The sequence below is a fragment of the Lontra canadensis genome, unplaced genomic scaffold (genome assembly GCF_010015895.1).
Source record: "Lontra canadensis isolate GAN:19392208 unplaced genomic scaffold, GSC_riverotter_1.0 scaffold16, whole genome shotgun sequence".
In the NCBI taxonomy this organism is placed as follows: domain Eukaryota; kingdom Metazoa; phylum Chordata; class Mammalia; order Carnivora; family Mustelidae; genus Lontra; species Lontra canadensis.
The window spans coordinates 2,675,242-2,691,390 of record NW_022631010.1 but is presented as its reverse complement, the minus strand read 5'-3'; the positions used below and the strand labels follow the sequence as shown (position 1 = coordinate 2,691,390).

The following is a 16,149-nucleotide window of genomic DNA, read 5'->3' as shown; positions in this document are numbered from 1 at the left end:
CATTTGCACACACTCCTAGTCGTGCCCTGAAACGCAGAGGGCTGTGGTGGGGCAGGGCTCCCTGTGGAGAAGAGGGACTGCGGGGTGGGCCGCCTCCAATCCATGCTTTCTTCTGTGTGGGATGGGGTGACAGACTGTGCTGTCACATGGACCTGACCTCACCTGTCCTCTAGCTTATAATCAAGAGTTCCCATGGTAGCAGACGTGGGAGCTTTTCACCTGTCTCACTGACAGGGAATGGCCCAGGACTAGGCTAGGATGGGGAGGATGGGGGGCGACGGGGGAGCCCTGTCACCATGTCAGAGCTGCCATCATTAGAGAGCATTAGAGGTCCTGATCTCCTGGCCCTGCCAGCCCCTCCTGCTGTCATTCTCTTCCCAGGCTCTCCATCCCAACTGGTGCCAACAGGTCAAGTTCATCCCCCAGCTGAACATGGTGGCCTCTTGCTCGGCCATTGAGAAGTCCTCTCTGGTGCTGACTGTGTTGCCATCCAAAGCCCAAGAGAACCCCAAGTAAGGAGCACCTCTCCCCAGGCTGGAGTTGGGGTGGCCAGATGGGGGAGGATGTGACAGTGTGTGGGAAGGTCTGGTTCCCCTCAGCTGCCCATGGCCCTCCCTGCTGAGAGTGGGCCTGCCCCCAGGACAGGAGCATCTGGTGGATCTCACTGGGTTATAAGAACTTTTATGGAGTGTGGTTTTAATGATACAACAAGCTTCTTTTATCCATCAATTTATATGTAAAACTCGGCACAGAAGCTGGCACATAGCGTAAGCAGTCAGAAGAGTTTTTTCTTTTTCTTTTTTTTTTTTTTTTTGTTTAAAGATTTTATTTATTTATTTGACAGAGAGATCACAAGTAGGCAGGCAGAGAGAGAGGAGGAAGCAGGCTTCCCGCTGAGCAGAGAGCCCGATGCGGGGCTCGATCCCAGGACCCTGGGATCATGACCTGAGCTGAAGGCAGAGGATTAACCCACTGAGCCACCCAGGCGCCCCAGAAGAGTTTTTTCTGAATGGAGGAATGAATGTGAGCTGCTCTACCTCTGTGCCCCTCATGCAGGGTCCTCGTCTGTAGAAGGCGGTGGCCGTGGGGCTTCTCTCCCTCACAGGGCTGACTGTGTGGCTGTTAACTGGTGGCACTTAGTCTTTGGAGATGGTTCTAATCTCTTTCCTTTATTCCAGGTTCCACTAGCTCAGAGTGGATTTTAGATTTCTCGCTTCCCCCCTCCCTTCCTTCCTGATCAGTGATTACTCACCCTAGTAAGTCTACATACATAGGTTGACCCTGTAAAAAAGTAAAACATTATAAATAAAGCCTCAATCCTTCCCTCGCCCAATCCCCACTGTCTCACTCCGTTCTTAAATGTCTCACTTCTATTGCTTTCTCTGTACCTTTTTAAAAATGATTTTTTAATTTTTATTTATTTGATTTTTTAGAGAGAGAGGGTAGGGAGGTGCAGAGGGAGTGGGAGACTCTTAAGCAGCCTCCATGCCAGACGCGGGGCTTGATCTTACGACCCCGAGATCATGACCTGAGCCGAAATCGAGAGTCTGACGCTCAACCAGCTGAGCCCCCCAGGCACCCCTCATGTGTATCTTTCACTGTGCATTTCACAGTAGGTATTTGCTCCTGAGGGATTTTTTTTCCCTCTTGCCTCTGCTGTTTTCCTCTTGCCGCAGGTCTTTATCCCGCAGACCCTTCAGGTCTGTGACATTTTGTTCCTGGGTAGGTTGAACCATGAGCCACATCTTCTTGGGGGAGCCTGTGTTGGGGGAGCAGCTGGGTGAGGCACAGCGGGAAGGCTGAGGGCCACTTAGGCCCCATCTCTGCCCGTCCCTTCCTGTCCAGGTTGTTTTCCAGAGGGAAATTTGATCCCGGGATGGGAGGGCTAATTTTGTCCAGCTCCTTATTTTACAGATTGGAAACCTGAGACGTTTGGGCAGGGGACATGCCTCAGGCCTCACTGTAACTCCAGTGTCTTGTCAGCCAGAGCCCCCTGTGCACATCCCCACCCCAGCCTTGGAACCAGCTGCTGGGTGGAGGAGGGGCCCCGGAGAAGGCCAGATACTGTGGGGAAGCTTCAGTTGTGACTTCTGGGCCTCGAGTGAGGTGCTATGGTGAGATTTTGCTTGGAGCTGATTTGTAACAGAGGCTCATTTCTCTGCTTTGGTGGTAGTATTACCTCGTGTCTGTGATACGTGTTTTATTCAGCTTATTTTATTTGCTTATTGGGTCTCAGTGGCAGGTGGACATTAAAGGGTCACCTCATCCTGGCCATGAGCGTTTCCATGGTCTGTCCCTGCTGCCTTCCTACTCCAGCCCCCTTGTGGCCCCCTTGTGGTTCAGGCATGTTTCTGCCCCAGGGCCTTTGAATCACTCCTTTCTGCCTGGTATGCCCTTGTTTCTTCTTTGTTTTTATTTTTAAAAACATTTTCGTCACTGAAAATTTTAAACACACAGAAGATACTATAACACTTTAATATCAATAGTACTCAGTCCAAGTTAATCTCCCTCCGATTGTCTCTAACATATCTTTTTACAGTTATCTGGTAAGAGATATAAACAAGTGTTCAGGTTTTGAGCACAGGAACGGTGTGGTCTGATGTGTGGGAGCATTCTTCTGGCTGCTCTGTGGCAAGCAGTGTGGGCCGCTGTGGAGATAGGGACTCCAGGGATGACACCATTGTAATAATTCAGGCCTGAAATCGGCCAGTGGAGATGAGGTGGAGGGATTTGAGATGGACTTTGGGGGCAGGTTGGAGACTGTATTCACACACATGAGAGCGCCCAGACCCTTCGGGCTGTCTTCATGCAGTCTACTGGCTCACTAGCAGGTGGCACCATTGCCTGCTTGCTGGTCTTCAGTTCCCTGCAAGGACCTCTTAGGGCATGGCCTCCACAGGTGGGGTCTGGCGTTGACACCCCCAAACTCTGCCTCCAGAGTCAGCCTCCGCCTTCGAGGCGCTGTGGGCCTGAGAGCTGGGCTCCCTGGCAGCCAGCTGGAGCTGGATTCTTCAGGGGCTTGCCGCCAGCAGTGCATCTGGGAGGAGGACCCTGGTTGGAGTTGGAAGGAGCCTGTGCTGGGTGTGTGGACTGACCCACAGTGTCTCCCCTGCCTTCCCCCTCTTCTCTCACTTCTGTTCCCACCACTGAGTCAAAGCCATCTGAACGGCTGCCATAGCCTTCTTCCCTGTGTCCTCTCTGAACTTCTGGTCCCTTCTCTGCACAGCAGCCTTCTGCAGATGGGTCTCCTTCAGCTACCCTGTCAAAGCCACCTGTTTATTTCCCTGCGGGACCTGTCACAGTGTGCAAATGTCCCTCTCCTTTGTCCCTCTGTTCATTTGCTTGCTCCTGCTGTTTCCCTCTGGAAGGAAAACTCCATGAAGGCAGGGGGTATGCCCCTGCTAATCCCGGAAGGTAGAGATGCCAGTAAATCTTTGTTGCGTGAGTGAATCAGCCTGAAATAATTTCTAGTGACATTTTGGTGACTATCCTTCCAGAAGATTTCTCTGTGCCTATATGCACGGAGGGAGATATATCTGGTTTGACAATAAATGAAATACATGTATTTGATATGCTCTTCTTGAAGTTTCAGTTTTTTGAGGAATCCTTCTGGCAGTGGAAGGGAGAGTAGATTCAGTGGAGAACATGCTGCATTAGAGGGCCGGGGTCCCTGGCAATGGGGGCCTCTGAGTAGAGTTGGGAAGGGGGAGTTTGAGTAGAAGGAGCTGGCAAGGCAGGATGTGTGGATAAAGAGAGAACAGCACAGGCCAAGGCACGGAGGTTCCAGTACTCTCGGGCCTGACCTTCCTGAGACCCCTGCCTGGGTCACCCTGGACGTCCTGGCCCCCATCCACCCGGCTGCACCTGTTCCTTTCCCAGAGCACTGGTCGCTGAGCCTCCTGCCTCTTCTTGCCACGCCCACCCTGGGTCTGAATCCTGACGCCCCCATCCTGCCAGCCTTGTGGCCTTGGGCCAACTCCTTACTTTCTGCTTTCTATGTCCTCCCTGTGGCACTGGGCTGATGATACTCTCTAGGGTTATGTGGGGCGTCTCGGTGATGCACAAGATAGCCCCCAGCCCAGGAAGCAGCACAAAGCAGGCAGGGACACAGCACCTGGGAGCTCCCCTTCCCCTGGCCCTTGGAATCCCCTTCTTTTTAAATATTTGTGTCACGAGTGGGGGGACACCTGTCTCAGTATGGTTGAAGCGAGGGTCAGGTTAAATTAAGTGGATCCAGGCTGTAAGGAGTTTTTCCTGCTTTGGTGGGTGGGGTGCCTCCTCCATGAGCTGCTGGTTTGGGGCTGAGACCCACGGCAGCTGCCCTGCCTGTGGGGCTTGGCCCCGACTTAGCTGCAGGGTGAGCCCCAGACAGGGTTGCTGGGGCTGCCCCTCTCCTTGGGTGGAGAGTGATGGCTTCTCCCTGGCAGCCTGCAGCCGTTGCTCCCACCCTGCCGCCTTCCCCCTTCGCTGTTGTAGGTTTTCGGTGCTGAGCTTGAGAAAAGGGATTCTTTGCTTTGATTACTGCCCAGACAAGAACTTAATGGGTAAGTCATCTTCATGTCCCCCCAGAAGCCCCAGGCCTGATGGAACTGGGGTGAATGCCGCTGGGGACATGGGGATTATCAAAGCTGGGGAGGACTGCAGGGTCCGGCCTCCGGCCGGTCTCCTCTCCTGGCACTCTGGTCCCTGCCTGTGGGCACCTGGGTGGTGACACGCTCTGCTTGGCATGATGGAGGAGGTGGAGGGGAAGGGGCAGCAAAGGGGCAGATGAGATCCTCAGCCCCCCATCTGCTGCGCCTGCTGGGTTGGGGTTGGTCAAGGCTTGGTCTCAGGAGACGGTCCCCTCGTAGGCCCCCGTGGCTGACACCCATTCTTCTGACCCCAGTGACCGGTGGCTATGACCCCCTCATCCGCCTGTGGAACCCCTTCTTCTTAAAAAAGCCTGTGTGGATGATGAGGGGACATCAGACTTCCGTGACGCACATCCTCGTGAACAGCAAGAACAGCAACATCCTCCTCAGTGTCTCCAAGGACAAGGTGCTGGCCTCGGGGAGCACAGCTCTTCCGCTCACACCAGTGCCCGTCCCCCCGCAGAGACACTGGCCCTGGGAAAACCATCTAGCTTGGCCAGGTGGGGCGCCAGCAGTTGGCGGCAGCCTGAGGCCCAGGGAGACAGTGTGGCTGGCCTGCCTGTGGTTCCACACTTGGTCTAGGGCACAGACAGGGCTGTCCCAGGTGGAGTCACCATGAGGGGGCCAGTGGTCTCTGTCAGCCCCTGGTAGAGGCCCGCACCCCACTCTGAGCCATCCATCAGAGCTGGGTTCCCATGCAGCCCAGTCTGGCTTCTTACTCTGCTGTCCTGGGCAAGGCCCTTTCCTTTTCTGAGCCTCAGTCCCCTCATCCACAGGTTGGGTTGTTGAGAGGGTTAGAGCAGGGCGGGCGGTGAAGCGGCCATGGGGTGGCTGGCATGTAGTGGGCGTACAACACTTGTGAGCCACTCCCCTGCCCTCCCCTTTCCCCCAGGACCCAAACTTGCTCCTCAGCTCTCCTAGGGACCTCTTCTCAGCTGTGCTGGCTCTCAGGGCCTGACTGGAGCTTCTCCAGCACCTGGGACTCCCTGGTTCCAGGCCTGTCACTTTGCATCTCTACGTGGATTGAGTTCAGGGCCCTGCCCCACCTGCTTGGCGGTGGCGATTTGGCTGATGTGGGGCAGCAGCCAATGCCTCCAGGTGTCCTTCAGGGCACATGTTTGTGTCTTCTGGGAATCAGTAGATTGAGAGTTGGCAGGACCCTTGGGTCACCCAGGCCAATCTCCCCAATGCAGCCCACGCTGGCTATTATGTGGAATTCTCCCAGTGGCCCCAACACTTGGGTGTAACGGCCTCTGCTGAAGGATCTGAGGCTGGAGGGTCAGGGGACCGGGACAGGCTGGCACAAATTCTCATGGCGGTGATGGGCAGAGGCAAGGTATGGATTGGAGTCATGCTCTTTCCTGCTTACTGCTGGTGGCTCCAAGCAGTGGGCATCCAGAGGGACTTCTGTGGGGCCTCACCTTGGGATGAACTTGAGGAGGCTGCTGTGGGGACAGGTGGGCTTTTTTGGCGACCGTGTGGGTAGCCACTGTGTGTGTGCCTGGCTTTAGCTGAGGGAGGCTGGTGGGGGAGTTTCTGGGGGTCTGCAGGGGCTCGTGCTGTCTTGCTCGGTCCTCATCCTCACCACTGAGGGGCAGCCGCTCCAGCAAGGTGGAGGCCCTGGGGGAAGGCTCTGGGTCGTGGGGGGCGGGGTGAGCCTCAGTTTCCTCATCTGAGCATTAGAGGGCATCTCGGTGGTACCGTTGGCGTCTGTGCAGTAAGTGGTGTGGGAAGTGCTTCCGCCGTGAGCTGTGGGCCCTCCTCATGCCCCAAGGCCTCAGGTACCCACTGCATCCCCAAGGGCCCCCTGCAGCATCTCTCTCCCACTCCAGAACATCCGCGTGTGGGACATGCTGGAATACATATGCCTCCAGTCCTTCTGCGGGAAGCTTTTTGCCCTGGGGAACTGTCCCATCACCAGCATCTACTTCCACAAGAATGAAGACAGTCTCATCTGTAGCACCTATTCGGTGAGTGCAGGAGGGAGTGAGCCCCCGCTGCTGGGCAGGTGCCAGGAATGCACTCCTTAGACCAGCCCCATCCCTCAGCCAACTGAGGAGGTAGAAGGAGAACAGAGAATGTCAGTAGAAAATGCTCAGTGTTGGCATGGAGATGCATGCCAGGTGCTCCTTGGAGCACAGAGAAAGGATCCTTAGCCTGGGGTGTTCAGGGAAGGCTCCCTGGAGGAGGGGACAGCAGATGGAGGTTTTAAGCTTCCCAGGAGTTATGAGGGACATTGGACTCCGGAGGAGAAGATGTGAGAGAGATATCAGCCAGCGGGCTGAGGAGCCAAGGGACATCACTGGGCTCAGGTCTGTGTGCAGTCAGGACGTTTGGTGCTGCGATTTATTGGAAGGTTCTCGCTGGGGCCAGTCACTGAGGCAGAGCCCTTCTGACGGCCCAGCTGCCTGACCCCTCCTCACCTACAGATTGGGATCCTCAAAGGGTACTTGGAGACTGAGAGGCCTGGGAAAGCAGGGGAGAAGAGCACCACCTACAGCTTACCCCTGTGCGCCGTCCTCTACAGCAAGATTTTTAAGCAGGTGAGTGGGCTGGAGCCAGGCATTGCTTGGGCTGGCAGGAGTGCCAGGGGCCCTGAGGCAGGACCCAGACCCCCCTGATGTGTCCAGGGCTGTATCCAAGGAGCAGTCAGCACAGCGCCTGGTGGTATGTGGCCCATGGATGGGAATCAGCCCTGAGGGGGGAGCGGCGGCCTGAGGTGGGGACGGGAGGCCCACCGCTTGGTGGGAGGATGGCCTCACTCCTCTGAGCAGAGGAAAGCCCTGGATACCCATCTTTGCCGGGCCTCTCGGGGAGCTGCCATGACAGGCAGGGGCCACCCCCAGGAGTGGGGGCGCTGTCCTATCCGGGAGCCCCAGCTCTGTGCTCACCCGCAGGTGGTGAGCGGCTGCCTGAGCAGCCTGGTGAGTGTGTGGGAGGTGGCGACAGGCCGGAGGACCATGCAGTTCTCCGCGACGGGCGACCAGCAGATGGAGATGACCACCATGTGCCTGGACGAGTCTGAACGCTGCCTGCTCACAGGTTTGCGTGATGGAACCATAAAGATGTGGAACTACGCCATTGGTGAATGCCTGCTGGTCTTCCCCAACCCGGACCATCTGGAGGTCAGTCCGCTCTGTCAATCAGGGCCAGGGGTGCTACAGGAGCCATGAAGCACAGCGCTCCCGACCCTGGGGTGCCCTGGGTTTAAGCCCCCCTTTAAGGCCATGCCCATCGATGGCCCGCCTTCATGCCTCCCTGAGCCTGTGGGTCCTGGCCTGCCAAGTGAAACTGGGTAAGACTGCCTGTCCTTCCTGAACACTCTGCGAGTGCCAGCTACTCTCGTTGGGTTTGTGAGCGCGCCTTACCCGAGTCTGGGTCCGAGAGCTCCGCACGGCACTTCTAGCAAGAGGGCTGGTGAGCCCCAGGCTCACTCCGGCTCCGGAAATATCTGCCGGCATTCTAGAGAGAGCGTGTGGGTATGGCACGGAGCAAAGCCGGCAGTCCCACTTGGGGACCTGAGCCCATGACTCCCTCTTAGGAAAGTCCTAGAACCAGCTCAGCGGGAGCCCTTGGCTGAGTAGCCAGGGATCTGGTCCAGAGCCTATCACTCCGTTATGTGACCCTCCCAAGTATCCCATACTTTCCCAAGTATCCCTCTGTTGAGTGGACGTGGATCCCTGCCCTCTCTACCTACTCCAAGTCTATCAAATGGGCTAATGTGATGTAAGACCATTCTGAAAAATATACGGTCGTACTGCCTCTAGGGGACGCTTATTGTCATGGAGAGCTTTGTCTCCTTGCTTGGCCCAGGGCCACTCTCTCTGAGGCGCCTTAGAGCTCTGTTTACTTTCCTCTTCCACAGATTAGTGGGATTGTCCACATGAACAGAGCGTTCTACGTGACCGGGTGGAGTAAGAGAATCACTTGTTTCATGTGAGTAGCAAGGGTGTGTGGGAGATGCTAAGGGCCGCTGACTGTTCTCACTACTTTGGCTGGGTTCCCCCCTTCCTAGCTCCACTAGTGGTTGGAAGACCAGCCAGAAATTCGTGGTGGGTAATGTCCAGTGCTTCCTCTGCTTATCCGCCCATTTGTGCTACGAGCTTGCGATGGGTATAACCAAGAATGATGGTGTCTCCGCCCTCCTAGCGGGAGGCAAATGCTAATCAAATAACTTCATGTGTAACGATAAAATCTGTTGAGGGCTGTGAGGAAAAAAAGTAGAGGTTTCTGTGGAGAGGGGATGGAACTCTGATTTAGTCTCAGGGGCGGTCAGGAAAGGCCCACGTGAGGATGTTGTGAGTGGAGTGGGATCTACTCAGTGAAGACGCAAAGGGCTTGGGTTGGGAGGAACATTCCAGGCAGAGGGAACAGAATGTGCAAGGCCTCTTCCTTTCCAGAGGGCCTTTCTAAGGGCCATGGCTTCCCTTCTTGAATCCTCACTCAGATGTCCGAAGGGGGTAGTTTGTCAGCTGCATTTCTGTAAAGCCCCGAGGACAGGGCGTTGGTAGTAGGTACATAGTAGGTGCTTGGTAAATGAGGTCGGCGGGGCAGAGCTTCAACCTGAGTGCCCTCTTCCGAGTTGCCTCCCGGACTCTCAAGGCCCCGGTGTTTCCCACCCATGTGGAGCAGTAAGGCCGAGCTGTCCGCCCTCCCGCCTCCGGCCCTGTGCGCAGGCCCCACAAGACCAAGCCGGCGCTCACGTGCTACCGCTGGCAGAACTTCCACAAGGAGGACGTTCTGAGCATGGCCAAGTACCAGAACCAGTTCCTGGGGACCTCTTCCTACAACGGGGACATCCTCTTCTGGAACGTCAACCTGTTCAAGCCCATCCTCAATTTCAACGCCTCTCTGAGTCCCTTGCCTCTGCTGCCCAAGAAGGTATTGTTGACAGGAGCACCCTCCATCCCCCTGCCTCTCTCTTGGCGGTGGGTTAGAATCAGCTGGAGGGCCGGGGCTGGGGGTGGGGTAGGAAGCACCCCTGGGAAGGACAGGGGATATGACGACTTCTTTTGGAGGAGGTTGGGAGCTAGGTAGGTGGGTGCTAGTTTCTAGAATTTTTCTCATTTGACAGACAAGGAAACTGAGGCACAGGGAGGTTAAGCATCTTGCTTGAGGTTGCACAGCCCAGAAGTGATCGGTGCAGACCCAGGTGGTCTGACTGCAGAGCCTGTGGCTCTGGTCCTTTTCCGTCTAGTGGATGACTCTCCCCTGGAAGGCATCTTCCATCTCACTCCTCACCGTTATGTGTTCCCAGTCCAGGCTCACCGGGCTCGTGGGACGGACCTCGGAGACCCACCCTATCTCTGAATTAACACTATCTTTGCAGACGGAAGCTGGAAGGGGCCTTCGGGATCACCTCACCCAGTCATTTCCCAAACATGTTGGGGAGAGAAGCTCAGAGGTTATTGCAGTGGCTTCTCCTAGGGCAGTTTTTATCTGTTTTATACTCTGGAACTTTCCTTAAGATTAAAACCAACCTCACAAATATTTGGAAAACACTGTCCATTTCACTGATAGGGAGACTGAGTCCCTCATGGGAGTAGCGCCCCGCCTGCAGGAACTCAGGGCATTCCTGCCTGGTTGGCTCCGGGACAGGGTTACGAACTCTGGTTTGATGTTTCTAAGGGTACTCAGTTTCTATGGAGTAAGGCCTGGGGGACCTGGAGGGCCCTTGGGTATTGGCCTCCAGCCAAGGAGGCCCTGCATGTCCCTCTGGGGCACTGCAGTGTCAGTGGGGTGGGTGTCTCCCCAGCACAGGTGCAAGAGGTGAACAACTTCCTGGCCGAGGACTTCCAGTCCAGCAAGTCCTGCATGGAGCACGAGCAGTGGGCATACAAGCCGCCAGCATGGCCCCCAGGCCCCAGAGCCAGGGCCACAACCAGAACCAACCTGCAGCGGAACCTCATGTCGGCCCCCCCAGTGATGAAGCGCCCCAGAGACAAACAGCCAGAGAGGCCCATGCCCCCACAGGTGGGAGCGGGAGCTGAGCCCTGGTGGCTGCCCTCACTCCCTGGCCCCCAGGGGCCTGTCGTGCATTTGTGTTCTCATGTGAGCCCCTTTTTCCAGAGCACCTTTACGTCCATCAGCTCCCCTCCCTGGTTAGATTCACCTGATCCCACCCCCCACTCCCCACCACTCTGCTTCCACCAGTCTGGGCAGGCTCCCTTCCTATAGTCTACAAACTTGGGGCGGAGGGTGGACCCAGAGGGAAAACAACCCAGAGAACCTAGATGCCCAGGCTACTTCCCAGGGCTACTTTCTCAGTCTTCCAGTGAGTGTAACCTGGCGGAGATGAGCCACGGGGGCTCATCTCCTCACCTCCCTGAGATCAGGCTAGTTCCCTGCTCCCCTGAGCCCTCATCTCTGCCCCAGGATTAACCCTTCCAGCCTTGACTGATGGTCTCATGTTGAGGGGAGGAGGGAGCTGGAGTGGGGGGCTTGGCCTCCTACTTCCCGCAGTGAAGACAATATCTTGTGTGGGGCTGGGAGAGCCCAGCAGATGGCTTCAGCAATTGAAGCCTGATTCCTGTTGTTGGGAATTGAGGCTCGAAAGAGAAACCCCACCTTGTGCAAACACATGACACTTGTTGGGCACAGGCAATGCAGACTGGGTCCCTCATGGCTGCTTGGACGGGTTCAGGTGTAAGATGCGCACACTGCGCCTTATTACAGGACACTCAGACCACCTCTGGGGTATCCGGTGGCATCACTGTGTTCTCATCTTCCGGAGCAATGGCTGTACACGCCCTAGTCCTCACCTTTGGCCCGGGGTCTCTTCCAGGACAAAGTGGCGGGGCGGTGGGGGGGGTTTCCCCAAAGGCAAACTCAAGTCTCTGTCCTGAGAGCAGAAGCTGCTGGTTTAAAATAGAGACTCCCCAGCGCTGGAATGCCTTTACTGCAGGATCCCTCCAACACCCGGCTGTCCCTTTCACAGGGCTGTGGATTGACAGAGGGGGTCTAGGCAGGTCATACTTTCAGCATCTGCCTCTGGTCTCTGTTTCCCCACTGGGTAGGGTGACCCTCCCATGATGAGCTGGGGGACCCATTGTTCTTTCCAGAAACCTGTCCAATCTGGAAGCCCCAAGATGTTAAGAATACCCCATGGCAAACAGTCAATCGTCAGAGATGCTCAAAGGGGGGAATTCCAGAAGATAATGCTGCAATCCAACACATCGGTGGAGAAGGTGGGCCACGCTTGGGCAGGGTCTGGGCTGTAAGCTGGTGCAAACAGTGGGGATGCGCTGGAAAGGACACGGCCCACGAACCTAGGGGGCCAGCCTGGCTCTCCCCAGGACCTGGAGAGGCGTGGTGCAGGTGAAGTTACCACTCAGGATTCTGGCTTCAGGGCTACTGAAGCGGGGAAGCTCCTTGGGTGTGCATGGGGTGTTGTTGGGGGGCCCCTTCTGGTTGATGGGCTGGACTGGGAGGTAGGAGAAGCAGCATTGCCAGAACCTACTGTTAAAATGCCCTTCTGTGCTCTGGTAGGGTATTTTGTACAACAGGGGAGTAGGGATTGGGTAATCTCTGTTACTCTCCCTTCCTTTTGCTCTCCCCTTTCTGACCCTGGATGCCCTTCACTGTATTGTCACCACTAGATGAAATGACTCTCAGGCCCCTTCTAGCTTCGATCTGCAAAGATAGGGTAATTCAGAGACTGGGTTCCCTAAGTCCCTAGCAGGGGCCCAGTGAATCCACACCACAGTTGTGTGAGGGTGTGGCGGGACTGGCCCCTTCCTCAGCTCCAGGACACCAAGGATTTAGGAATCGGGGAGCAGCACCCTGCGGAGCTGGGTCCAGCCTGTGGGTGGGGGAGTCGTGGAGAGCTTCGAGCGGCTGGGCAGTCTCTCCTCCAGGTTCTGAATGTGCTTTCCTCTCTTTTAGAAAAATGGCTTAGGGGCTCCTGTCTGGATCAGTAGGTAGAGCATGTAACTCTTGATCTTGGGTTGTTAGTTCAAGTCCCATGTTGGGTGTAGAGATTACTTTAAAGAAAAAAGCCTTTAAAAAACTTTTAAAAGTTGTCATGCTAGCTGGTTAAAAAAGGAAAAAGAGAAGTGTATGTAAAGCAAAATATAAAGGCCCCTGTGTCTTACTCCCTCCACCCCACCCAGTAGTAGAAGCCACAGGCACTGCTAGAGAATTAGTGGAATGGGTTAGCCTTTATCTTTCTTATTTTTAGACCAATGGTGTCAAATCATAGCTATGTCCTACCATATACTTTTTATTTTTTTTATTTTTTTTTTTTTTTTTTAAGATTTTTATTTATTTATTTGACAGACAGAGAACACAAGTAGGCAGAGAGGCAGGCAGAGAGAGACGGAGAAGCAGGCTCCCTGCTGAGCAGAGAGCCCGATGTGGGGCTCGATCCCAGGACCCTGGGATCATGACCTGAGCCGAAAGCAGAGGCTTTAACCCACTGAGCCACCCAGGCGCCCTACCATATACTTTTTAAAACTTAACTATATGGCATGGGTATGTTTTCATATCAGTAATTTAAAGAAATCTTATTCTTTTGTTAACTCATCTGATTCTTTGGAATAATTGCATAGCGTCCCACAGTTCGGAGGGATCACAAACAATTAAGCTAGTCTTCTCTTAATAGACATGCGTTGAACATCCCTGCACCTGTGCTTCTGGGCGCCTGTGTAAGTTCACTGAAAGGATGGATTCCTGGAAGCAGTTGCCACAGAGAGCCCATCCCTTTCAGCCTCTGAGTCTGACCCAAGTAGATGACTCAAAGCCTGACCTTTGACTGTGACCGAAATCATGAGAGGCTGCTTGACCAACTGAGCCTTGAACGTCTTCTTCAACACACATTCACTGATCATGTACCATGTGTCAGGCACCATTGTAGTTGCTGAGGATAAAACAGTGGTAAAAAAAAAAAAAAAAGACCCAAACACCCTGCGCACACGGAGCTCACCGGGCACCGAAGTGTTCCTCGTGGCCAGCTAGGCGGCAGTAGTAGACGGTCACTATTCTGGCTGGGCATCTGGGAAACTGGACGGGGCGGAGAGGGGGCGGAGACTTGCCCAAGAGCCTCAGCACCACGTGACTGTGGCCAGGGTGAGTCCCAGCGCCGCTCAGTGGGCCCTCCTGTCTCGCACAGATCATCTTCCTGCAGACCAGGCCTCGGCAGCCCCACATAGCCGCCCTGCTGAGCAGCTGCATCGATGGTCTCATCTATGCTTGGTCCACGCATGGGGCCGGCGGCCTGCTGGGGAAGTTCCCCGTGGACTGCCTGAGCCAGGGGGATGTGGTTGTGGGTGCCATGGCCACGGACGAGAAGGACTGGATCCTTGTCACAGGGGACTGCACAGGATACATCAAGGTGAGGAAGGGCTGGCTGGGCAAACTCCAGCCACCTCTTTGCCGTGTGTGGCGCTGGCCTAGTCTCTCCTCCCTCTGGGTACTGGTTTCATTTGTAAAACAGTGGGCGGGAGAAGTCCTCTTCTGCTCTGGTGCACCCAGGAAGTGAGTGAGGATGTGGCTCCAATGGGCCCTCCACGAAGCCTCCCGCAGTGGGTCCCTTCTGTCCCCCCATTGGTTCTTCCTGCCACTCCCTCACCCCCAGCTGTGCAGCTGTCTGTGATCCCCTGTCTCAGGAGCTAATTTCATGCTTTGTGGTGAGACGTGAGGTCAGAGTGGCTTGTCCTGGGGCCTGTCATACCCTCTCTGCATGCCAGCTAAGGGGTCTGGCCTAGAAGATCCCTAGCGCTCCTTCTGACCCTGAGGGTCTGGGTATCTCAGAGGGCTAAGTGCTCACACCTCAGAGTGAAGAGAAGTCTGGGAGGGCTTCACAGGGTAAGTTGGTGTTGGTGTCAATGGGTGCTGGGCTGCTAACCCACATTTTGTGCCTAGATCTGGGACATCAAGGATTACTGCATGTTCACTGATAAGTGGTCACCTCAACCCAGAGGAACAAACAAGTTCCAGTTCTTAATTCCTGAACAGATCCGGGTCAACCTCCCACACCACATCCTCTTGGAGGAGAAGGAGGTAGGAAGATTACTGGGGTATTTGAACCACACTAATGAGCTGGGGCTACGGTTCTCTTACTGAGATTCTGAGTCTTTCATATTTCTTGTTCAAGGTAGTCTGGTTGATGTAGAAAATATTTGTTAGCTAGAAATCACCATTACCCAGTAAAACCCAAGTCTACACACACCAAATATACCCACAGGGACACAGGCACATGAGTGCACACACACACAACCCCCCCCCCCTTTCCATGGGCTTTAATCTTTGCAATGAGGGCCCTGGGGTCATGAATTCTTTTTAAAATAATGAAAATACTTGGGGGCAGCTGGCTGGCTCAGTCAGGAGAGCATGTAACTCTTGATCTCAGGGCTGTAAGTTTGAGCCCAATGTTAGGCACAGAGATTACTTAAAAATAAAATATTTAAAAAAATAATGAAAATATCTATGTATTTTCTTGAGTAGGTAATATATTTACATAGTTCAAAAATCACTTGATATTAGCCTAATGACTAATGAAGTTGAGCACCTTTTCCTTAGTTATCAGGAAAATGCAAATTAAAACCACCATGTGATCCCACTACACATCCACCAGAATGACTAAAATGAAATGTTTAGCATACCAAATGTTGGCAAGGATGTAGGTCAACTAAAATTTCTATTGCTCGCAGGAATGTAGATTGGTATAATCACTTTGGGGAACCATTTGGCAGTAATTACTAGAACTGAATATATGTCTACACTATGATCCAGCAGTTCCACTCCTAGGTTTATACCCAAGAGAAGCCTATGCTCTAAAAGATAATGAATAAAAACATGGATAGAATTACCATTTGTATTAACTCTACATATGAAACAAACCAAATGTCAATCAACCTAGACCGGAAAAATAAATTGCACTATACACACCGTACAGAATAATATCGGGCATTAGAAATGAATGGTTTTCAACTATTTATGACAAAGTGGGTAATTGTTTGAACAATGTAAGTGAAAGAAGTTAGACACAAAGAGAGTATATATATTATAAGTATTATAGTTCCATCTATAAAAGTATAAAAACAGACAAAGCAAATGTATCCTATTATAAGTGATTATCTTTGTGCGGGGCATGGAGTGGCTGGAAGGAGTCATGAGGGGGCTTTGGAGGCTGCTCTGTTTCATGATTTGGGTCTGGCCATGCAGTTGTGGTCAACTTGCAAAAATGGATACAGTGGCACATTTATGACATGTACACTTTTCTATATGTACGTTATACATCAATGAAGATTTAAAAACTCAGGGAGTGGTTCTTAGTGAGGATTCTTAGTCCTACTCCTGTTCTACCCCCACCAAAACCAGTTTTTCTTGTTTCACTTTTATTGATTTTTGGTGATTCTTCCAGGATTTATTTATTCAAACACAAAAGTGTAAAGTTCTTTTCTCATTATTTTTACGTGAAAATAGCATGCCATACACACTGGTGTTGACCTTGCTTTTTCTTTTTCTTTTTTTTTTTTAAGAGATTTTATTATTTGGCAGAGAGAGACACAGTGAGAGA

General features: G+C 53.5%; 1 protein-coding gene across 2 annotated transcripts in view; it reads left to right on the top strand.

Moving 5' to 3' along the window:
* The window catches only part of EFCAB8 (EF-hand calcium binding domain 8), a 55,498-nt gene that overhangs the window by 26,026 nt on the left and 13,323 nt on the right, over positions 1–16,149 (top strand). Inside the window, exons 11-22 of one of the 2 annotated variants that reach the window (XM_032858886.1) lie at positions 382–512; positions 4,477–4,544; positions 4,886–5,037; positions 6,464–6,601; positions 7,061–7,174; positions 7,529–7,756; positions 8,497–8,567; positions 9,308–9,512; positions 10,392–10,604; positions 11,693–11,818; positions 13,741–13,962; positions 14,493–14,630. In XM_032858886.1, coding sequence (XP_032714777.1) covers positions 382–512; positions 4,477–4,544; positions 4,886–5,037; positions 6,464–6,601; positions 7,061–7,174; positions 7,529–7,756; positions 8,497–8,567; positions 9,308–9,512; positions 10,392–10,604; positions 11,693–11,818; positions 13,741–13,962; positions 14,493–14,630 — 1,806 coding nt within the window. Of the gene's footprint in view, positions 1–354; positions 513–4,476; positions 4,545–4,885; positions 5,038–6,463; positions 6,602–7,060; positions 7,175–7,528; positions 7,757–8,496; positions 8,568–9,307; positions 9,513–10,391; positions 10,605–11,692; positions 11,819–13,740; positions 13,963–14,492; positions 14,631–16,149 lie in introns of both variants that reach the window. The other variant, XM_032858885.1, reaches the window with a different exon arrangement.